General features: G+C 35.0%; 1 protein-coding gene across 1 annotated transcript; it reads right to left on the bottom strand.

Moving 5' to 3' along the window:
• Positions 1-1,952: 1,952 nt before the first annotated feature.
• LOC308495686 (protein lin-54 homolog) lies at positions 1,953-23,795 on the bottom strand (the record flags this gene model as incomplete). Its single annotated transcript, XM_081080653.1, has 10 exons — positions 1,953-5,639; positions 7,715-7,917; positions 11,439-11,576; positions 12,037-12,139; positions 12,930-13,001; positions 13,842-13,933; positions 15,079-15,276; positions 15,429-15,502; positions 20,349-20,565; positions 23,757-23,795. 10 exons carry the CDS (start codon positions 23,793-23,795, stop codon positions 5,438-5,440), a joined length of 1,338 nt encoding a protein of 445 aa, XP_080936779.1. The 3' UTR covers positions 1,953-5,437.
• Positions 23,796-25,146: the final 1,351 nt, after the last annotated feature.

Genomic DNA, 25,146 nt, shown 5'->3' with positions numbered 1-25,146 from the left:
AGAGTATACAAAGAACTTCTATAACTCAATAATAAACCCAGTTTGAAAAATGGGTAAAGACTGTGAGTAGACATTCTTAAAAGGAAGTATACAAAGGGCCCATAAACACATGAATATAGTATTCAACATCATTAGCCCTCTGGGAAATGCAAATCAAAACTACAATGAGATGTCACTTCACACTAGGATGGCTCTAATAAAAAAGATAATAAGTGTTGGTAAGAATGTAGAGAAATTGGAACCCTCATAACCTGTTAGTGGGAAGGCAGACTCTTTGGAAAACAGCCTGACACTTCATAAAGTAAGTAAAACAGTTACCATATGATCCAGTAATTCTAGTGACAGACATACATACCCAAGAGAAATGAAATATGTCCACATAAAAACTTGTACAGAAATTTTATAGTGGCATTATAATAGCTAAAAAGTGAAAATGTTTAAATGTCCAACTGATGAAGAGATAAAAATGTGCTGTATCCATACAATGGGTCATGTGGTAAGCGTGTTTTACAAACTGCCAGAACTGCTTTTGCAAAGTGACTATACCACTCTGCATTTCAACCAGGAATATTTGAAACTTCCAGTTGCTCCTCTCCAGTACTTGGTATTGTCAGGGTTTTGTATTGAATTAGCCATACTAATAGATGTGCAGTGGTATTTCATTGTGGCTTTCATTTTCATTTTACTAATAGCTAGTGATGAAAATCTTTTCGTAGGCTATTTGCCATCCACATGATCTTAGGTGTAATGTCTGTTCAAGTTGTTTGTCCATATTTGGGAAGGTTGGTTTTTTTCTTATTGTTATATATTCTGGACATAAGTGCATTATCAGATGCATTTTGCAAATATTTTCTCTTACTCTATGGCTTTTTTTTTTCTCTGTGGCTTTTATTTCTCAGTGCTTTTATTTCTTGAAGAGCAGACATTTTAATTTTGATAAGTCCAATTTGATTTTTTTTTCTTTAACGGAACATACTTCTTAGTTTCATCATCTAAGAAATCTTTGCCTAACTCAAGGTCAGAGATTTTTTTTCTTCGTATGTTTTCTCTTCTGGATACTTTTGTTTTAGGTTTTGCATTTAAGTTATGATCCATTTTCAGTTAATTTTGTTGTATGGTATATAAATTGTTCATATTTTTACATGTGAATATTCCAGTACCATTTGTTAAAAAGACCATTTTTTCTCTAGTGATCTGTGAACCCTTGTCAAAAATTGACCACATATATATGGGTCTATTTCTAGGCTCTATTCAGTTCCATTGATCCAGGAGTGTAACTTTCACCAATACCACAGTAATGTTTGGCTATTTCAGTTGTACCTTTCCATGTAAATTTTGTAATCAGTTTGTTGAATTTTATAAATTTATAATCAGCTTGTTCAATCTTACAAAACTCCCTACTGCGATTTTGACGAGTTATGTTGAATCTATGGGTTAATATGGGAAGAAATGACATCTCAATGATATTGACTGTTCCAATCCATGAACATGGTATCTCTTTTTTAAGGTCTTTGATTTTTTTAATCAATGTTTTCTACATTTCACATACAGATCTTGGACATATATTGTTACATTTAATGTATTGTCGTGCTGCTACAAATGGTAATTTAAAAATTTCAGTTTCTAAATATTCGTTGCTACTATGTAAAAATATACTTTTGTATACTGACCTTGCTAAATTACTTATTAATCGTAGTAGCTTTTTGTAAAAAATCCTTTGATTTTCCTATATAGGTGTTCACATCATCCATAAACAGTGTCTTATTTATTCATTTCCAATCTATGGCGTTCCCCTTTCTTATTGACCTCTAGCACAATATTGAATAGGAGTGCCTTGTTCCCAATCTCAAGGAGAAAGCAGTCTTCATCATTCGTATGTTAGCTCTTTATCAAGTTGAGGATCCCTGCTATTCCCAGTTTGCTGAAAAGCTTTTCTTTTTCTTTTTCTGTAATCATAAATGGGTGTTGAATTTTGTCAGATGATTTTCTGCACTTTTTTTGGGGGGGAAATTTTGAGGTAATTTACATACCATAATATTCACCCTTTTAAAGCATAAACTCAGTAGTTTTAGCATATCTAAAAAGTTGCTTTCTAACACACAATGAGATATAATGTATTACAGAATTGTATACACCTGAAATCTATGTAACTTTACTAACAATTGTCACCCCAATAAACTAATTAAAATAAATTAAAGGTTTTCTGCAACTTTTGAGATAATCACATTTGTCTTCTTTTGTATGTTGATACATAATATTGATTTTTTTTCTTCTGAATGTTGGGTCAACCTGTTTTTCCTGAGATAAACCCACCCTGGTCATGATGTTATTGTGTTTTATATATTGTCTGATCTTATTTGCTAATAAATTACGTTAAAGTACATGACCTTATAATAAACATTGCCCTGAATATAATTATTTTCTTAACTGCTTTTGAGTAAAAACTAAAATGCCTAAAATGCATTCATAAAACTATTTAAAGGTAAATTTTTAATTTCAAAAGTTTTTAAAACTTTGTAACTTACATTTAATAAAATCACGTGGATCATGAAAAGCTCATGTTTGGCCTAGAGATGACAAAATGAACATTTAAAGAAGCCCAAACAAAGATCTACGTAATTTACATAATACTACATAATAATAGAAATTATAATAGTGAAGGCTTTCTTGTGGATTGGCTTCCATCTCCTTGGGTTGCTGATATAAAATACAAAACTATATAAAATGCTTAAGAGATGCCGTATGATCACAGGGCTGAAGGTCCTGCATTTACGTAAGTATTCATTTTCTTAGCTATTTATTTGTATTATAAAACAAAAATAGAAGACTTTTCTAAAGGTATTTTTATTTACATTTTACATAAGAATTTAGAAAATGTCAGTTGTTCATATCAAAGGATATGGAAGCTAAAGCAGTAGTCTCTCCCCAAAGTTGCTACTAGTAGGTTCATTACCTGTAAGGTTAAGGTTCTGGTTCCCATAGAGTCCAAAGACAAGATCTACAGGTTGCTTTCAGTTCTTGAGAGAAAAGGAAACTAAGAAAGGTGCTCACCATAAAAACGAAAGGAAAGAGTAGATTGAGTTTCTGTCCTTAAAAGGAACTAGAAAATTAGAAAAGACATTGTCATTTCAAAGCAATTTATGTTCATGATAACTGGGCAATTATAATGATAGATTTTCAGTTGTGTGCTTTCAGAAATAATGTTAAATTTACTTAAAATCAAGTATTTTAAAGGTTTCTTGCATGTTAAATGGTTAAAAGTGGTGTTATTAAAGAAAAAGTGCAAAACCTTTTTTTACAGAATAGTATAAATGTTTATTTTTTGTACGATTTACTTTGCTGTCCTGTTTTTACAATATAGAAAAGTGTATTCTTTGAATAGCTCTAGTAAATATAAATTTAATCTTTCTACTTTGGGATGTAAATAGAGCTAAAAAATTATATACCCAACCCTCCCCAAAGTCTTTTAAAATTGTTGAATTAATGTGGATATTAATCTTGTTCAGCAATTTGATGCAAATGCCTAAATACAAAAAGTTTAGTTAAGTACTACACACAAAGGAAAAGACTTAATACTTTAGCTTCTTGAAAATCAGGAAAACTAGTAGCATTTGATTGCACCTTCAAATTTTTACAAGCAAAACATTCTCAAGCAATGCCATCATACATAATCTATAATTGTAATCCAAATTTCACAAACATTTTCTGCACACTGTATATAAATACACATCACAAAGGTGCAATTAGAATTAAACATAGAATATGTACAAAATGAACAAAGTTTAGGTTTAGACCAAAAAGGTATTGTAATCTTTTGAAAAATAACTTGATTAGATATTATTTTATCCTCTTACACTAATTTACATTTATACAAATTTTAATTAAACATACTAGAGTGAGGTGCTAAGAATGTCTGCACTATCTACATTTAAAGTTTACTGCACTATAATTTTATAAATCCAAATTTCAAGAGGAAGATACTTTAATGAATAACGGAATCTTCTTTTGGATTACTTAATTTCTAGTGCCTATATCTTGCGTGTTCATATGAACATATATACACACTTAATACATACAACTATTGATTCCTTGCAGGAAATGTAATAATTATATACTAATTACCGAGGATTAAGGTACCTAACAAAATGCCTGAATTCCAACATGGTTTTCTCTTGTCATAAAATCCACAGTCCTATTATAACAGGCTCTTAAATTCATAAAGGTTTGTATTTCTGAAAATGATTTAAGTTATTTTAGAATTATATGAAAACACTCATACCTTCAGCTAACCAAATCACTGGCTAAAAATAATGCCATATTAAGCTTCCCTTATAAAAAACAAAAATCCCACTACAATTTTGAAAGCTTTGTTAGGAGGCCCATTTCAGTAAATCAAGTAAGAGTCATATATTGGTTTAATACCTTTCGGTTCAAAAGTCTATAAAGACTTTTGTTTGTATAGATGAAAAATCCTTCCCGAAACTCATCTCTTAGAGCTTCAAGCTTCAATATACTGTATTTCTCCATCCAAGCCGAATTTGATACCTGGTAATTATATAAGGTTCTATTTTATCACTACATAATAATAATAATAGTAATAATAATAATAATAATAATGTTTACTTCTATTTATATGCACCTCTCATTTTAATAGTACCCAGTAATCACTTTGACAATTTATTATCATTTCAAATACATACCACTTCCTTAAAAGAAAATGGAAACATCCCAGAGCATTTCTTAGTCACCCCTTATTATAAAAACACATTAGCCATCCTTTGAATATTCTTTACTATCCCTTAACGCTTAACGTTTTTCAAAAAAACAAAATAACTTTTGCATTTTAAGTGTGCCTACAGATTACTTCCCCTTCTGACATTCTCAAAGTCACAATAGGATATTATTCCAGAATCTGCCTTAAAAAGTCATTTTTTCTTAAAAAGATAGTGCTTTTCTAAACACAAAATGTCATTTGAATATGCTTCATTAAGAATTGTTTATGTAGGCATTCTATCTGCTTATATTCTGGTCTAGTACCAAAGAACGACTGGGTATTACCAATGTTCCTTTGGCTTTTTCTACTGAACAAAGTCATACAACGCCATACATAATAAATTATAGTAATTTATAAATGTTCTTTGTCAATAAGAGTCAGAAGGATAGAACATCTAATTCTTAAGAAACCCAAGCAAATTAAAAATCTATATAATACAATACAGAAAAATTCAATTCAGAGGGGGCATAAGTAGATTTAACTAAGATTTAAAATGTACTAATATCCTCATTTAAAATTTCTTCTCTTTCAGTATTATAATTTCAGATCTCACAAGGACTGAATTAACAATACAGTCATTGTTAAACTAACTTGCAGAAAACCAAGAGTCCCTGCACCTTCAATTTTCTGTACAGTTCCATTTATCAGTCTTTTATACAAAAGTTAGCAATTCATGGCACAAGGGTCACTTTTTGCTTTTCCAGCAGAGTTGATGACGCTCATCAAACATCGTCCAAATTCCTCAAGTATCATCCGTTCTGCTGCTGCCTTTGATTTTCCCTTCTTGTCTGCCTGCTCTGCCTGGGCAAGAAGGCAATTACACGTGGCTTCAGCTACTTCCTTAGTTACAAATGTAAATGGCAATCTGAAATGATTTTTGAGAAAGAAAGAGAGAGATGATGATGGTGTTGAGTAACTTTGAAAATGGATGACATTCTTTCATTTGGAAATCTCTGTTGACATTTTCATGGTTCACCAGGACACTGAGCATCACCACAATCTTTTCAGTGAGCACAAGCACATCCTAAAGAGCTTTGAAAAGTTAGACCTGGTTTATGATTGAACATATTTTCAAAATGTTCAGAAAATATATGTCTACTTACCTAACTAAAAGATGTAATTCTACATGACTGGTCTATTTCTATAACAAAAGTCCTCCCAGTTTGTGAATGTAAGTAAGCTCCGCAAGTGCAGTCATTGCTTTATCTACTCTGTTTCTTCACTGCCTAGAACAGTGCCTGACACATGGAGACACTCCATGCATATTTGCTGAATGAATGAGTAATACTGGGAATTGAAAGCACTGTCCATTCCTGTACAACACTGCAATTAAAGCTCTTTCCTATAGTCCCATATACTTAAAACAAAACAAAAAGGCACCCCAAATTCTTGCATTGTTCTATCACAACAAAAACAATGGGGAAACCAGATGCTGTTCTATACATGGAATTTCATTCATAAAGCTCTGAACTACTGAGTATTAAATTTGAGCAATCCATCTGAGGCTTGCTATACATAGACAAGTGGTAAAAACCTTCAAGAGATAAAATCAGGCAACCTAATTCTAACCACTAACTCAACAACTTGTAAGCAGTCACTGATAGAAGGAAACTACAAAACAAAATAAATGAAGTCTTTAATTAAGGCCTGCCATGACAAGAGAGGATAATTAAGGACTTAGGCTGCTATATAGTTGTATAGAAATCTTTAAAATATAAAAAGCACTTTAAATTTGAAAATATTATATTACAATAATATTGTATAATTATTAAAACTATAATAGTAGTACATGTAATATTTAGAAACTACAAAAGTAAAGAAAAAATTTCAAATTTTTGTCACTCAAAGACAAAAGTTACATGGCTGGTATAACTTTTTATACAGTTTTTTTTAACATAGTTTTGAATATAGTATATAATTTTGTGTTCTTAAATACTTCATAATATAAACATTTCCCCATGAAAATTGAAAAATTAATTGTATGTAAAATATTTGAGTATAGCAATATTTCAATCTCCAAATGGAGATTAAATTTAATATTCTGAAGGATTATTGAAAGCAGATTACCAGAAAGGAGTCTGCCTATTAAGATGTCTGCCCATTTCCACTTTATTCAGTTAAGAACCATTTGCTGATTATATTAGTTGTAAGAGTTCTTTAAAACTAATATCCAAAATATTTTGTACAAAGGAAGTCTTACTGTTCTTAGTATTGGATCTTATTTCAATTTAGGCATTTTAAATGATATACCATTTGCAAGCCTCATTCCACTTAATAATTCCTCAAATTAACCTCTAACAAACTCTCTAATATAAACCCAAGTTAGTAAACATGTTGCATCAGGCCGTGCCAAACGCACCAAAGATGCTTTACTCCTCACAGCCATGTGATAAGGGAGATCTGAAGGCTAAGAAAACAAGCTTAGAGATGAAGTGCTTGTCGAATTCACAAACTATTACAGAGCACAGATAGTATTTAAACTCAGGTTGGCTTGACTTTAAAAGAAGCTCCAGCTTTCCAACTCCAGAGCTCAGCAGTCTAGTGAAATTAGGTGCTCCACTGGGATGGGAAAGCGCTACCAGGATACGCAAAAGGCAAGAGATGATAAGAAAGTGCAAAAATATGGGTAATGACACAACCAGTAGTGGATATTAAAAATTTGGTTTTCTTAGGGGTTTTTCAAATTACATAATTGCTCATCTTAGTAGGGAGAAATCAAATTAAAGCACAGTCAACTAAAGCATTACTGTGCATTTTAGAACTGTGCAATATATTTGAGTGGTTTTTCTGTTACCTTTAAATTCCTTTATAGCAATAACTAAAGAAAATGCAAAAATGAAGTTTGCAACCAAAAGCATGAACTCAATTTTGTCCAAAATGAGAAACTACCAAAAACGAATATTCATGTCATACTATAAAAAGAGGAAAATATTGACTTACTTTCCTCCTCCACTGTTCAAAGTTGGTGTTGGCCTAGTAAGCAAGTCCGAAATTTGAGAGGATAACTTAGTCTTTGCTGCTGTTTGTTGCTGTACCCTTACTTCTGCTGCATCTGCCAAGTGCATCAATGTCTTTCTTTCAGGGCTTTCTTCAAAATTCTTACAGCCAATACATTTGCATATTGAAGAACACATTATTTTTGCCTAGAAGATTCACAAAAGAAAAGCTTCCAAATTCAAATCAAAAAACATTACTGTAAGTAGACTCCATGATCAAATCAACAAATAATAGGACTGGTCAACCGATATAAGATAAAATGGAAACATCTCTTGCTAACAAACACTAAATGGGCTAACCACCCATGTGGATCGGTAGGTATTCTCAAGTCTGAGAGTGGCTATATGTTTGTGTTTGAGACCGTCCATGTCAATTTCTCCTCCACCATAGATTTTCCTCCTGGTATGAATAATAGATGTTCTTTATAAAAAATATGAATGATACATTACAGTATTAAAAAGTAAGAGTCCACCAGAATCAAACCACCTCAGTGAAATCTTCGACATGTTAGTGACCTCCAACTTATGCAAACACACACACAATATTCACATTGAAGGAATTTAATAGATGCTATTTTTATTATGGATATCTCCTTCCCTGAACCTCTCTTTGTTCCAGATTGCCCAAACCCTTCGATAATCCATATTAAACCAGTGTGTGCTTTCATGTTAAAATATGCAAAATATATGTATATTTATGAAAAACATTGATCTTATATACATACACATATATTAACTCACAAATATAAGTCTTTCTCTTTTCAGTTTGTTTTACAAAATCATATTCCCACTTTTCTGCATCTTCCTTTTCTCACACTAAGACTCAAGAAATCCATCCCTCCAAGACATCTGGCATAGGCTAAATTCATGTATTAATCCCTGGTATGAATGGGCTACATTTTATTTGGGCATTCACTCCCCTGTCGATGGGCATTTATTTTGTTTCAAGTTCTTGAGTACCACAAACAATGAATAAAAAGATTTTTGTATATACTATGCTTTTATTTCTATGAGCTAGATTTCTAGAATTGGGCTTACTGGCCAAAGGGTACATGTATTTTAATTTTAATAGATGTGGCCACATTGTTTTTCAAAAGGCTGTAATACCTCACATCTCATCAGAAATGTATAAAAGACACCTTTCCCACATTCCCTCCAACAAGGTATATTATAGCTCTTTGTAATATTCACCAATCTGATTGGGGGGGAACCTAAAGTGAGATTTCACTGTTCTTTAATTTGCATTTTCTAGACTCCTAGTAAATTTGAGTATCTTTTGCTGGCTGCATTTTCTTCAGTGAACCCATGTCAATTTAAATAAATAATTTCTCTCTACAGCACCTAGCATGATAAATGGATCATACTGTGAACACATTTTACCCTGCTCCTTTCTTACTACAATATACTAATAAATTCTATTTACCAAGGGACAAAATGGATATACATTTTGAGTTAATTGGGTTACTATGAGCCAGGCGGGGTTACTTTACTTAACTAAAGCAATACTTAATAAGTATCTAATGATGAAGGGATAAAAATCCCTCAGTGAGGAAGTGGGGTGGAGGGGTGGGAGAGACATACCAATAATGGAAATTTGGATTAAGTTTTAAGAACCATAAGAAAGGTACTAATAATGCCTAACAGTATCTCAGGAGGGAGAAATTAGAATGACAAGGCGTCCATTTGGCTTTGCTAATTCAACTTCTTTTGTGGACAATTACATTATTCACGTATGGTTGAATTTCACATGCCTAGAATGTATTGATTGCTCAATGCCATGTACATGAAAGGCTTTTTTTGCCCTTCAGACCCAGCTTTACAATAATTTTCATTTTCTCTCTTTTTGTGGACTTGGTTTTATAGCTTACATTTTTATATATTCATGACAATTTTTATATGATATGGTTTATGAAGAGAAGCCACCTCTTTCATCAGGTATTTAAACAAGAATCAATCTTTTCCAATAGTGGATGAAAAACCAACTTGTTAGACTCTGAGACAATTTAAGAGACTTTCGAAAACAATCTTGGTGCGGCCTGATGGCTCAGTTGGTTAGAGCACGAGTTTTAACAACAAGGTTGCCGGTTCAATTCCCGCATGGGATGGTGGGCTGCACCTCTTGCAACTAACTAAAGATTGAAAATGGCAACTGGATTTGGAGCTGAGCTGCGCCCTCCACAACTAGATTGAAGCACAACTAGTTGGAGCTGATGTGCCCTCAAGAAACATACTGTCCCCCAATTCCCCAATAACATTTATTTAAAAATAAATAAATAAATAGTCTTGATTACACACAATTTTCACTCATACTAACTGACTTTAGGACTAACAAGATATTACTTTACTGTACTTCCTCAAAGAAGTATTTGACCTTTGCAATGCATAAAGTATTCATTACACAGGGAATTCAGTACACAAAATCTTTACTCTGACACGTTTATGTATGGGAAGGGGCACTAAATTGCAGGTACATGCTCCTGGAACAGAGCTAATCTTACCAGGTGAGAGTGCAATCCTTGGTGGTATTACTTTACCAAGTGTAAGGCTAGGCCTTCTGCCCAAACTAAAGTCTCCCTCTGAATATGAAATTTGAAAGAATGAAAATATACCAGATGAGAAGAGCCAACTATAGAAATAACTCAACCCCAAAGATTGTCCATAAAGAGTTTCAGACACACCAAGAAACCAATGAGAGTAACCTAGAGTTAATCTCAGGCCTGACTAGATTGTTACATTTAAGCTTTGCAAATAAAAATAATAAACTACATAGTACTTTGTCTGAAGCAAGAAGGGGATGATTTACATGGCATCTCAAAGCAGAGTTTCAACTATATTCTCTGGCAAAGATGATTCACCCATAAATAAAAACAGCTAGTTGAGTGGGAGGGTGAAATGGTAAAAATGAATGCAATCACCTCACAATGACCAATAACCAATTCCAGCAATATTCCATGTTCCTCCTTTTCTATTTTTATGTTCACAAAGCAAACTTCTTAACATAATTTAGTTTTTCGCACAGCAGTGTTCTTCAACAGGGTGCTACTGGCATTTGGGCAGATCAATCTTTACTTTCAGGACTGCACCCTGAAATACAGGCTATTTTGTATCCATGTATATTTCTAAAAAGCCCATGGGGGAGATTGGGTGGTATTGCCCCTCAGTTGAAGGCTATAATTTCCAATCCACTTTTATGTTATTTTGATTGAAAATCAGTAAACTGGTGCTCTGATTTGCATACTTACTGGTATAATGATCAAGAAGTTATGAACTGGTAAATCAGCTAATGAGACCCCAAGCTGTAATGACAAAACCAAGGTACAGGCATACCATGGTAGATATTGCATATTGTGGGTCTGGTTCCAGAGCACCACAATAAAGCAATTGCCACAATAAAGCGAGTTGTACTCTTTTTGCTTGTACAGGGTCTCGCCTTATAGTTGTAAAAAACTCAACATCTGTGAAGCACAATAAAGCGAAGTGCAATTATTCCTCTGAACCTTTCTTGGGAGACCAGGTCTTCCTCAATTTAGGGCCCTTCGGCCAACTGTACATGTTTTCTAACTGCAAGAGCAAAGCAATTTCCCAATTTCCAAGTAAATTTTTATAGTATGCCCTTTCTAAAGTTATTTTCAAAAGATGGTTAGATTATTTTCCAAAGAGCATCTTACCTCATAGCATTCACAGTAGTTTTTAAGACATCCGGAACGTTTGCAATTACATCCTTTGCTGTGACGTCGATCTGATTCTCCCTCCTTTCCTTTCCCTATTTTAGGCTTAAAAGCTTCTGGATTTCTGTCAAGGCATGCCTATCAAAACAGATCAAATATCAAGTGAAGTTAAATCACAAATTACATTTAAATACTGCAAAGGAATGAATGGATAAATAAAATATGGCATATCCATACAATAGAATAGAATTCAGCAGTAAAAAGGAATATTACAACATGGATGAAACTTGAAACAAAAATATTCTAAAGTAAGATTGTATGATGGTTGTACAATCCTGTGACTATTGTAAACCATTGAATTATAAAGTTTAAATTGGGTGAATCATGTGTTAATTATTTCTAAATAAAAGTGTTTTTTAAAATAATAAATAAATAAATAAATACACACAAACACACATACATACATACATACATACATACATACATACATACATACATACTGCAAAGGGAATTAACTTGCTTTGTAAAACAAAGAGTCCTACAAAAAAACATGTGAAATTAGAAATTTTTGTGAGTTAAATGAAATAAAAATAATCACCTTTATTGCTTTTTGCCTTTCATTTTCATGTTCCAAATTATTATAACAATTAGTACAATTGCAGTTGTTGCAAAATTCACCATTTGCAAAGCAATCACAATATCTGAAATATAAAAGTCAATGTAAGTCATATAAAAAAGTCATTGTTAAAGCAAACAAAACTAGAAATTATCTGCATGATCTATGCAGCAAAACATTTTAGAAATGTACTTAAAACTACCTTGTTATAGTTGTATGTTGTCAACTACATGGTAAGACTCAAAATGAAAGTCACCGGCTCCTTAGAATTTTGGTTTAGAAACTTAGTTCCAGCAGTAACAGCTGTCAACATAACAGCTATGTGATTTTATGTGCCCCCAAAGTAAATTTTTTCAAAATAATGAAAAAGGAAAATTGTGGGCTATATTCTATGAGTGGAACCTGCTCACTTGAACTACTATCATGCTTTTTTGGACTCCCATATGACCAGCGCTTTTCATTTAACTGTTTTATGTCAAATCTCCTACTTCAGTACTAAGAAGCAAATTAATCATCCAACAATTTTTAAAACTACGCAGCGTATCACCTCATTCAGGAGACCAGATAGAAAGGTCATAAATAAGACCAAATGTGTTATTATTAAGGGCAGAGACTATGTCTATCTACTTCCTGCTGTTGCTTCCCTAACCCCAATTCCAGTACCTCATCTATGAGAAGGACTCTGAAATTATTTTTTTCTGAATGAATGAAAGTATTTTTACAATGCCATATGTTTTCCAACATTGACACTTGTATGTTTATTTAAATTACTTAGACTTATAAAATTGGTCTACCAAGAATCTTTAGTTAACTCTATTTATTTTAAAAAGCATTTCAGGTAAATCCAATGAGAAAACAGTACCAAAAAGACTTACAATTTCAAACACAGCGATTTTGTACAATTACAGGGCTTTCTGGGCCGACTGGCAGACTCTGATGAGATTATGCTATACAGACAACAAAAAAGACATACATTTTAATCAATTAAAAGTAACTATTTAAAATTAGAAAATCTGTAAGTTCCTCCTAAAATAAAGCTTTAATAAACATATCCAGCTCTAATAAAAGTTTGCTATGTTGTCCATTTACATTAAGTTCAAAAGCAAGTAGTAACACGAAAAGCGAAACAGCCAAGATACGGATTTAAAAAAAGAAAAAGAAAAAAGGAAGTTATCAATAGCTTCTACAAAACATTCCACAAAAAATATTCCTCCTTCTGAGAGAATTAAAGTTGAAATCTCCTCAAAACTTTTTGGATGCAATTATAAAAGGTAGTGAGTAGAAAAGGGTATGTAGGGCCAGAATTTGGGAGGGGAGGAAAGGGTAGACTGATTCCGTCAGATAGCTAGGCACTGCCTCTAAATCAACACTGCAAAGGCAACAACAAAAAGATTTAAAAACAGACAAAAAAAAGCAAAGACCTAACATAATTTAAAAACTAATTAAAAGAGTATCTTCAGAGTGGGAGAGGAGAGATGGAGAAGTGGAGAGAGAGAGAAACAGAGAGAATAGTAGAACACGTGGCAAAAATTGGTGAATTCAAGTAAAAGATATTTGGGAGTTCTTTTGACTATTCTTGTGACTTTTCTGTTTAAAGTATTTAGAAATAAACAGTACCATAGAGGCATGCTCACATAGCTTTGAGGGGAAAAAATTAAATAAATGTATTTTGAAATATATATATATATATATATATATATATATATATATATATATATATATATATATACATATTTGATGCTGCATTTCACCTGATTTAACAATTTATATATTTTCAAAATACTCACCCATTGAATGGAAGTCTTGCCTGGGTTTGGATACCCGGTGTTCCAGTAAAGTTAGAGTTGCTTGCTATTGACACATATGAAGACTGCTGTAGCTACATGTAAAGAAAGGTAATTTTAGACTCTATTTACAAAAATGGATAAATTCTCAGGTATAATGATCAGTCAGAAGCACAATTCATATACTAAAATATTAACAGGAAACACAGAATGGACAATTTCATACAAACTCACCACCTCATGAAGTTTTTCTAAAGACCCAAACTAATACTAGAGATGAAAACAACATAAACGTTTTAAAGTGCTACATTACACAAATATAGGAAATTTTTTCATAGAGGAGTACTTATCAGAATTAGGAAATTCTAGATGAATGCTCTGAAAGAGTAATAATGTGTACTGGCTAGAAAAATGCAATGTGTCTACTTGTAACTAAAACAGGTAGTGTATCGATCATCACATTGCAAGTTATAGAGAATGAGAAGTTACGTGCACAATAACGAAGTTTCTACTTCAAACTCATTTCTAAACATAAGAGATACTAATGATAAAAATATTGAACCTTAATTTTTTAAAACATCTTTTTAAAACATATTTTTTAAAAACATAACATATTTCAAAGTACATTTCGTTAAAATACAGATAGGTTTCCGTCTCTCTTATAATCTGAAATAAATTTAATAGCTTAGAACATGGTACTAATTTGCTTGATTCTTACATGAAAAAAAAAACTTCTGCTTCCTAGAAGCCGCACTCCTAACCCAAACCAGACAATTGAATAATCTGTAGCTTTGATCTAAAGATGACCAGATGAGACAGTCTGGACAGGTCACTAAAGATACATTGCATAGAAATGCATCTCACAGTAGAACAAGTCAGTAGCATCATATTCATAGATGAGGAAGAGCTTTATTAGTCACAGTTGTTTCTGAATTCGTTCGGATTCTGCTGATTTTAGCTTCAATTTACTTTCTCGTATATCTACATGATCTTGCCCTCTCGCCAAACTGCCCTCAGTTCCAAATTATCTGACTTTTATAGTTGACCTATGCTATGTACTCCTCAATGCTTAATATACATGAAAACAGCTTAGAAGTTTTCATTAACGTTTCAAGATTGTGGAAAGAGCCATTTTAATACTGAATTAGATGGTTTGAGTAGTTTCAGAACGGGATAGCGCTAGACATTTTAGACCCAATTATCCTTTTGGAAGTGCAATGACTTCATTTTTGCCTCGTACCTGAGTAACATACTGAGCTGGAAGCACTGCGTAACCCACATTCCCTGTTCCCGGAGCTGGGGCCAACACAGTGCCTGGTGGCAGGTTAGTGAGGTTTGGCTGGATCTGTGGCAGTGGGGTGGCAGGCATGATAAGCCGCTGCTGGGGCTGGCTGGTAGTGACGATTTGTGAAGTTGGATTGATTGGTTTTGGAACAACCTAAAAAGAAATAAATTGTATCAATAATTACAAAGATAAACTTTACAGCTTCTCGGTGCAGTATACATTTCTTGTCCTTCAATCTTAACTTTCAATTTTAAAAGCAAATTGTCTGTGGGAGCCACTGAAAAAAGACATTATGTGATACTCACTTGTTTGACAGTCTGTGCTGGGACAAGTGGAACTGACATCCGCACTGGAGTGGTGTTGACAACCACAGGCTTCGCTTTTTAAAAAAGGGAAACGGGACAATTTACTTACAGGAAATAGTATTTAAAACATTTAAGATACTTAGTTCCCTCAAGATATCCTTATGAAAGACCTATAGAATTCCATTTGTTTCCTATTTGAAACAATGTTTAATCAGGATCACTACCTTTCAAAATTCCTTAACCCATCTACTAGGTAGCTATATAGTCTGTCCACTTTATGAGGGAATGTTTGTCATTTAACACATTCTACTGAAAATACTTCAGTCTGTATTTGGACGACTTATATAGTCATCACTAAATCCAACAGATGAAACGTTACATAAGAAAAAAATACTGCCATTCAGGAGCTCGGGTAACAACACTCTTCTATACTATTTCTAATTGCTGTGTTTGTATTTACACCAGAGAAAAATATCCTTCTTGCGTAATTCATTATTTACCGAGTATCTATTAAAAGGCAGCAAAGTATGGTTAAGAATATGGTCTCTTAAATCATCAGACCCTGGGGGTTCAAATCCCAATTCTGCTGCTTTCTAACTACTTAAACTTTCTTTGCCTTTATTTTTATCTGCAATATGGGGATAGTATCTCCCTTAAAGGGTATAAGGATTAAATATATTAATTCATAAACGTTTATTAGAACAGTGCCCAACAAATAGTAAGTGCTCAATAAATATTAGTTGCCATTATTGTCATTAATGTTATTACTACAACCATTACTACTATATAAATGACTACTATTTTATTGTAGTAGATGACTACACTACTATATACAGTAGTGTAGTAATAAATAATAACTAGTAGTAGTAATAAATGACTACTACTATATACACTGTGGACAGTGTTCCAGGGAAATTCAAGTACAAGACACCCGCTCAAAGAGATTATATTCAAGTCGAGCAGATTAGACAAGTACCCAATAAAATAAATACTGTTAAAAAAAGAGAAAGTGCTGTGGGCGTTCAAAGGCGACAGAACATACATGCGATTGGCAGGGGATGGGCTATGGAAAGAATGCATTGAGGACACAGGTTCTGAGATAGGTCCTGTTCAGTGATTAGGTTACAGAGAGGGTTCACAGGCTGGAGAAGGACATTCCACACAGAGGCAGAGGCATGAGAAGTGGAGGCGTAATGCTGGAAAGCAGCAAATATTGCACAAAATGTTAGTGACCAGAGCTAGTTTGGCTGCAACTAGGTAAGCACAAGCAAAAAGGATGACTGCAAGACCTTGAATGTGGGGGAGAAATTTGTGTTTTTAATTCAGTAGGCAATGAGAAGTATCTGAGGATTCCGAAGTACAGAAATATGATTGGAATAGCACGAAAAGAAACTGTGTTTGGCAGCAGAGTGTAAGACAGAATGGAGCTGCAAGAAACAAGTTAGAAGAGTGAAAAAACTGAGGGTCTAGTCTGGGGTGACAGCACTGGGAATGGAAAGGAGAGAGCAGTTACAAAGAGACATGGGAGAGGTGGAAGGAACATGAATTATCGACCTTTTGGATGGCAGAAATTGTAGGTATAAGGGAAGAAAAGTCACTGTGAAGCTTTCAAGTGACTGGGAAAATAACAGCTATTAAAACTAAAAACTCAAGGATGAGCTGATTTGAAGGGAAGATGAAACGTGACAGAGAGAAACGCTATGGTGAAACTCAGGAGATTGGCACAAGACCTATTATTATCTTTAGACCAAAAGAAATACAATGTTTAATACTGCCTACTGCCACTTTCACAGTCTAAAAAGGGGATTTAGGTAGCTAGAAAGGACATCCCTTATTTATGTAAATAGTCTAGAGCCTGGTCTGAGAAAGGTTGAGATAAGGTGATCTAAACTGCTCAGAACAATAAAAGAAAAAAAAATAGATTTCTGTGGATGGAAACGCTGGGCAGGTCAATGGCTGAAGACCAAAAGTAGAGAGTCCTGGAAGAACATTAGTGAGTACGCTGACCTAAACGGGAGGAGGTCCCTGCATCAAGGTGATAAACTAAGGAGAAGAGGGGAAGGCAGGAGACCTCCAGAAAGTATTTAATTAGTGGTAAGGACTGCATATTTCTGAATACACTAAAAACCACTAAACAATATGCTTAACAGAGGTGAATTTTATAGTAGCTATGAATTATATCTCAATAAAGTTGTTAAACAAAAAGAGAGTATGACCATGAATTATAGGAGCAGTGACATCCAATACCTGATTTGAAATTGTTTCCTGTTCTGAGTCTCCTCAGTTACTTCATCTTTAGTAAAGTTATAATAACCATTGTAGACTGGCCTCAGCAATACTATAAGGCACTGAAAGGCGAACTGAAAGGTATTAAAAGCCTGAAGTCATGCTTGGGACACAGAAGAGTGGACTCCCTACACCACTGGCTCCTTGGCGAGGAGATGCTGATCATCATTCCATGAGCAGATACAGCAGCAATTCTGAAGCAAGTGCGAAAACTAGAGATATGTAAGAATGTCCTCCGAGTCCACGAAATAATGGGGAAGGAGTGTGTGGTCTGCTCTCAAACTCTGATGATTCCTATTTGGAGAATAAAGAAAGGAACCCCATGCATGTGTGCGCATGTGCACATAGACAGAGCTGGAAAATTTGGGAACTCAGGTTTACATTAGCTTGGTATCTACATGATGAGTTTTAACTGAAACCTGGGGAATGCAGAAAATATGGTCAGAAAAAAGGACACTATAAATTGCCTAGGGAAGGGGGGTTATCATATTGACGTTATATAATAAATCAACAGTCTATTTCTCCTCCTTAACTTTTGAGCTGTCCAATAATACTACTACTGCAGTTTTCAGAGAAGATGGCATAGTCTTTCATTGTTTAGTCTTTAACTAGAATTCTGACAATCTTTTTAGAACAGCCCCTTCCAAACTTCAGAAACCACAGCTGCAAGTTTCTGAGACTTCTTAATTTCTTAAACTGATTTCCTCCCTCACCAAGATGGCAGGAGATAATATTCTAAAGAGGTTAACCAAGCATTCTTCTGGCTCTTTCTGCAGTGCTACCTGCCGTCCAGCCTGCAATGAACAGTATGGAGCCTTGGAATGCTGGTTTTTGTATGGCTTTCATGAGAAAATGTATAAGATGAGCCCAATTCTCTTTGGCATAAGTAAATCGCTCATAGGAAATTAAGCCCTTAGAAAGACATTAATACATTTGATGAACTAGAGCAACTATTTAGTGTATCTCTAATAAAAACTGCAAGTTAACTCGCTATTCCTGAGAAATAATATAGTATATTATACATACCCAGATCTTTTATGGGATAGAAGAGAAAGACAAAAAGAAAAATATGGGTGAATATAAGGGAAACTGCATGGGTAGTAAGTGTCTATGAGTGGGTGGGAAGAGGGTATACATAGAGAACGAGCCAGAGAGACAGAGGGGTGAAGAGAGGAAAAGTTGAAAGTGGACAGAAAAGCAGGAAGAAGCAGGGAAGGGTGTTATGTGGGGGCGTGTAGATGACGGATTTTCAGGGGGCAAAGAGAATAGAGAGATACAGGCAGAAAGACAGACATGAAGTTGGAAAAGAAGCCACCGGTAAATATCTTAGAATTACAAAATGCCCAACCCATCCCTCCACTCTTCCTGGATCTTCAGCTCCCTTTTCTACTTATACCAAAACCTTATTCTTGATAATGAGTAAATTCATTTTAACATCACACTGGAAATTATACTCAGCATACTGTATACATACAAACAACACACACATAAAATATCACCAATTGTATCTAATGACTGCTTTACATCATTATGATATCTAAGGAAATTGAACTTGTAAGCACTTCTGTTAGTAACCTGCTAAGTTTCAGTATTGAGAGAATACAAAACTTGACTCCCCTAGTCATTTTTCCTCTCATTAAGAACACTATAATAAAAGATTTTCTTCCACAATCAGTTTAAAGAAGGATTAGAAAATATGATTTACTTGATATGTCTGATTTTAATAGAACACACACTAAAATGCTGTTTCCCTCAGGGGTCCTCCACTTTCTCCCACTAGTAATTTAAAAAATAAACTTTTTTTTTCTTCTAGTTTCCCTTAAGTGAACTAGCTATCAGCAATAGACGGCTTCACCTTCTGATCCTTTAAAAAAAAAAAAGGAAAGAATAAACAAGTGGTCTTTAATTCTTCTATTAACATCTATAAACAATAAATCATTCATTTGCTTCAACTGCTTTTTGACATCACTGGAATATGTGGCAGTCTTCCAAGAAAAAAACCTGATCCTTTCACACGATTCAATTTTTTAACAAGCAGATAAATATGGAGAAAGGCTATGTGTGAGTCTGTGTATGTGTATCAGGTGGTAGGAAGGGTTAAACACAAACAGAAGATGGAAGGGCTATAAAAAGGAATATCTTCCAGGAAAAAAGTACAACTGAGCAAACAACAGAACATTTCAATGGCTTTTTATTAAAAATTACAGATTCAAAATAAGTACAGAATGAAAGTGATATAAATTCTTACTTATTTACACCTTGCCTACTGGTTATTTCAACTGACCCAAACCCTATCAAGCATCTTCATTGTTTAGAAAATACGATAAATAATTTGTTTCCATCTAAATTTATCCCACTGGCATCAATGGTAGGCTTTAAACCAGCAATAAAATGACTACCCACAAACTGATAATTATGATTATCTGGTACTACAGCACACTGTGTACCGACTTCTAGCAGAATGAAATACTACAGTTATATAAAACTACAATTCTGTCACTGCTTTGTATAACAGCTGCTAATTCAAACTCTCAGCTGAATTGCCATATTTAATCACGATTTCAGCAAGAAAAGGATCAATGTTCTTCAATAATGTTCAAAGCATTAATTACTATTGTAAAAATGGTTACTAACCTTGCTGAAGAGGCTGAGTGTTTGTACTGGGACTCTGACTAACTGGCTGGGTTGAGCTACTGGCTGTAGTGGCAGTAACAAGTCGGACATAATGAAACTTGCTTCCAGGCACTTGGATCTGCTGGACATTGGGAGCAGTTGCCAGAGGAATAATTGTCTTAAATTGTGATGTGCTCACGCCTCCAACAGTGATGGTCTGCACAGCTGATTTCACTGCCTAGTAAACAATACAACATGGCTCTCATTAATCTGGTATTGAATTTTCCTACACCTTTTAACTTAAGACAATCACTCAAGTAAAAATGTCTGTTCCTGTATTGCATCTAAAGCTGTTGAAAGGAACAACCTGTTCAAAGAGAAATGAAAAGAGCAGTAACGAACACAGGAGTGAAACCACAAGTAATGAGTTCTACCTTCCACCCCGAGTAGTTACCTTCCTTGTTAGTCCAGGTCGATGACTTGCTATGAAGAAATTATTATTTAAATTACAAGAACTTGTACAGTTTTATTGATACAAGGTGAAATTTATAAGAAGCGGATTATTTTTAAACTCCCAGAAATAAGTCTCAGATTCAACACAGAAAAAAAAAAGGACTACAGATATTTGACTTTATTGCTACCCACCAAATTAACTATGACAAATTTCATTTTCCCAAGTTCTAAAGGATGAAGAAACCCCAAAGAAAAGCCCATATTATACCTTCAGTAAGTCTAGTCAATTCTGAAAGGCTTAGCACATTCCACAAACACAAATATGCCCACTAACATGTGGGTAGGAGACCAAATTCAGTCCAGAATTACATCAATTTTGGTTGTTTAGGAAAACTAACTAATTTTGGGTGATTCAGATCTGAGTCGATATAATCATTTTTAATCTCCTTCAAAAAGCAGTGCCTTCTTAAAAAGCTAAATGAAACACCAGAGGCAGAACAAAAGTCTTTTAAGTTTCTCCTATCGATGTGTAATCAATGTACAACAGACTGTCATACAAAGCAAAGGTCCAGAGAAGATTCTCTGACAAGTTCTATAGCACTATTTTATAAAGAATTACATACCCACCTATTCTTCAAAAAGCCCTCATGCTAAAAGGTAATTGACATGATGGAGAAGGTCTATATTATGTGAATAATAATTTAAGAAAGAATAATTCTGAAGAATTTTAACACCTCATAAAAGACTAGGGAGAAAATAAAAGAATGCCGTTTAGTTTGGAAACTCTATGGGTAATACTATCATTAGACAGAGGCACCACAAAGCAGACTTAAAACAAAAATAAGAGATAACAGCCATAACACTCTGCAAGTTAAATGAAAATATAAAAGTTTAAGAAAAGGAATAAAATGTGTATGAGTACATATGGAAGATACTGAAAAATCAAGCAACCTACGAGACAAATATGTACAATATTACAAAAAAAGTCCTTGCTGTATCATCTCAAAAGGGGGGGCGGGGATACTATCTTAAGAAACAAGGTACCTCAAACATAATAGTTAAATGTATTGAGTATTTAATATGTATCCAGGACAATGGTTTAAAAACCTCTAAGTGAGATTATCTGGTTTAAATCTAGCAATCACATTATGAGCTAGGTACAGCATGGCACAAGAATAGGGGCTAGTTCAGTTTGCACAGTACTGTGTTTCTTTTTCCATCTCTTTACTTTCAACTTTTCTGCATCCTAAACTTCAAGCTACAACTGTTACAAGCTGTATATAATTGGGTCTTAAAAATATATCACATTTGACTATATTTTTAATCAGCATGTGTCTGTTTACATCTAGCATAGTTAGTTAAATATTTGGATTTAAATCTGCCATTTTACTTTTTCCTATTTGAATCTTCTTTTTCTCTCCCTTCTTGACTTCTTTTGGGTTAAATATTTTATTTCATTTCCCCCTTGTATTAGCTTATTTATACATTATGTTACTGTGTTTTAGTGGTTACCGTAGAGATTACAATGTAGGAATTAAGTTGGTACTTTATACATCACCTAGTCAACGAAAGAACCATAGAACACCAGTATCATTTACTCTGGCCCCATGTTTGTGCTATTGTTAACTATTTTAATTCTACATATACTTAAACTCCACAAGACATTCATTTATATATACCCCACAAATTTACTCTTTCTGTCCTTCCAATATCTCTGTTCTGACATTTGGGATCATTTTCCTCTGAATAAAGAACACACTTTAGGATTTCTTAAGTGCAGGGTCTGCTGATAAGAAATTTTTTCCCTCTTAAAAAATGTCTAATCCTTTATCTGTATGGAATTTGCTGGTAAATTCATCTACTAAATTCTTTTTTTTTGGCGGGGGGGATTTAAATTTTTTAAAGTGAAATTTGAGGGAAAGAGGAACATGGTAACAAAAAGCCACAGGTATTACTTTACCAATTCAATCCATGCATCTCAGAAACAAGTGATACCAAGGGTTTTCAGATCTTTCCCTGAATTTTTACAATCAAACCACAGCTAGTAAACATCCCCCCACCCATTTTGTTTATTCCCCAAAGTAATTTTGGCTGAGTTTCCCCTCTCGTACTGGATCATTCAAAAAGCACGTTCAAAGTAAAGATAGATGGATTATTAACTCTAATCTTAGCAAGGGCACATAGATTGTTTCCTACCAAATTTTACAACAATTTTACAGTGACCACAAAGGTTATGAGGTTCATGTTACAATGACTATGAAGATAACAGGAAGCAAAATTTGTTATTAATACCGCCCACAAAGGAAAGACAAGTGATGTGTTTACATAATGCACAATATGACATACAAAATTCCTTTAGAAATCATAGCTTTTTCATTTTGCTCAGAATTTTCAATCACCAACTATCTCAATGAGCAAAAATAAGTTACAAACTCAGATGAGTACATGTACTCTCATTTTAAGTGCACACCAAAATCTCCCACTTATTTAAAATAAAAAGTTCGCATTTAAAACCTTCTCTAAGACCTCTGCTCCTGAACACTGCACACCTTCACACCTTCAGGTAAACCACTCAGGCTTGCAAAGCAGTGAAGGATGTTAATCCTCTGCTGATTCAAGTTTTTGACACAATTTTTCAAGTGACCGGTATTCACTCTTCCCCACCTGCAAGTTGCAGCAAAGCAAAACAATTCTGCTTTTCTTTCTGCACTTCGACTTGCAAGTGCTTTAGAAAGTTTCCAAGCAACAATTTAACTAACATTAACAATTCACTATTACTATTAACTAGTATTTTCTTTGCCCGTGAGCTCTACTCAATTCCCCAGAGCTCTGCCCACCGATCTTTTCTCCAGAGAATTCCCCCCTTCAACCACATTCCCTGCCACCGCCACCCTCTACAATAAACCTAACCACACACCTCTCCCTTTCTTCACCCCCATCCCTTCCAGTACCAAGCTGGTTCCCTCACCCTCCTACCCACTGATCTTTCTCCAGAGAATTCCCTTCAAGCCACATTCCCTACCCCCACCCTCTGCAATAAATGTATCTAACCATCCCCTCCTTTTCTTCACTTTCCCCTCCCCCCGCACAACCCTCCTGCCCTCCCTCCCATTCCAATGCCCAGATTACCTTGAAATCAAATCAACTAAAATTCAAGTTAAAAAAAACCCTACCGAGCAAGCTGAATCAAAGATCACTAGCGGTACCCAAAATATTTTCTTCTTTTAGTAATCTACAATGCCGTCAAAATGCCCAAAGGAGACCTGACATTTCTAACAGAATTTGGGCATGACCAACTTGTACCCTCCGTACTGCAGCACAACACAGTGACCCTCCCCGCCATGTACTTCATCCAACTATTTGCCTAAGGCATTTCAAACAAACATTTTCCCAGTTTTCATCACACTAAGAATTCCTCCAACCAAAGCACAGGTAGGCAGGCAGGTAGGTGGGTGGGTAGGTGAGAGGGTCACGGGGCTCCATCTGCCAGTTCCATCTACAAGGCATCACTGCGTTGTGGCATCAACGATAAAATGTTCTACAGCTTAAGAATCTTCTAGAAGCAACGTTCGTAGCACAGAACTAGTATGACAGGAGGCTCAATTAAGATGTAGCATCTGAAAACCGCCACCCAGGAAAGGAGGGTTGCCTGCGGCCATTCATGTGCCTGCAGGGTGGAGCTCCGGATCAACATTCAAATCAACACATCTGCTTGGTGGCCCGGATGCATCTGCTTTGGACGTGTTAAGACTGTCCCCTCAAAGGGCACAGTCTGAAACCCTTAAACGATGGCCTCCTGACTACAGGGCTTCCTGCACATGGCCTGGAACCATGACACTGGAGAACTTCCTCCTCCTAAGACTGGAAATTAAATCTGCAGGCATCAATTTAGGCGGGTGCTCTCCCTCAGGGTCTCCCCTCCTGCACTGCTACGACTCACACAGGCCAGGGGCTCCATTTCTCCTGGTGCCATCTGATCGCCATGATGAGCACTACAGCAATAAACCACAGTCCACGAGGCACTTTTGTAACTTTCAGCTGGTACCATCGCTGCGGGCCGACCCAAGGGTGCATTCAGTCCCCACCCTCTCCACCAGCCAGCAACACCAACCCATCCCACCCAGAGTCTCAGCAGGGAGAGTCTTTCCTCCAAGATTACCAACAATACCGACTCCAACAGCAACTTCGGCCACTTTCCCAGGTTTACCAGATTACCAGAAGCAAGGTTTTAAGTGAATGGATAATCTCGTGAGAGTTAAAGGGAGGAGGAGGGGCAGTGAGTTCACAGAAGAGGTTAGCACCGAACCTAGAGGAAAAGTCCAAAGGGGAGCACTGCCACCTGGAAAATAAACCGTGGGCCAATTTG

This window comes from Rhinolophus hipposideros (genome assembly GCF_964194185.1).
Source record: "Rhinolophus hipposideros genome assembly, contig: HAP1_SCAFFOLD_271, whole genome shotgun sequence".
In the NCBI taxonomy this organism is placed as follows: Eukaryota; Metazoa; Chordata; class Mammalia; order Chiroptera; family Rhinolophidae; genus Rhinolophus; species Rhinolophus hipposideros.
The sequence above is the reverse complement of the archived record's forward strand: the minus strand, read 5'-3'. Positions and strand labels throughout refer to the sequence as shown.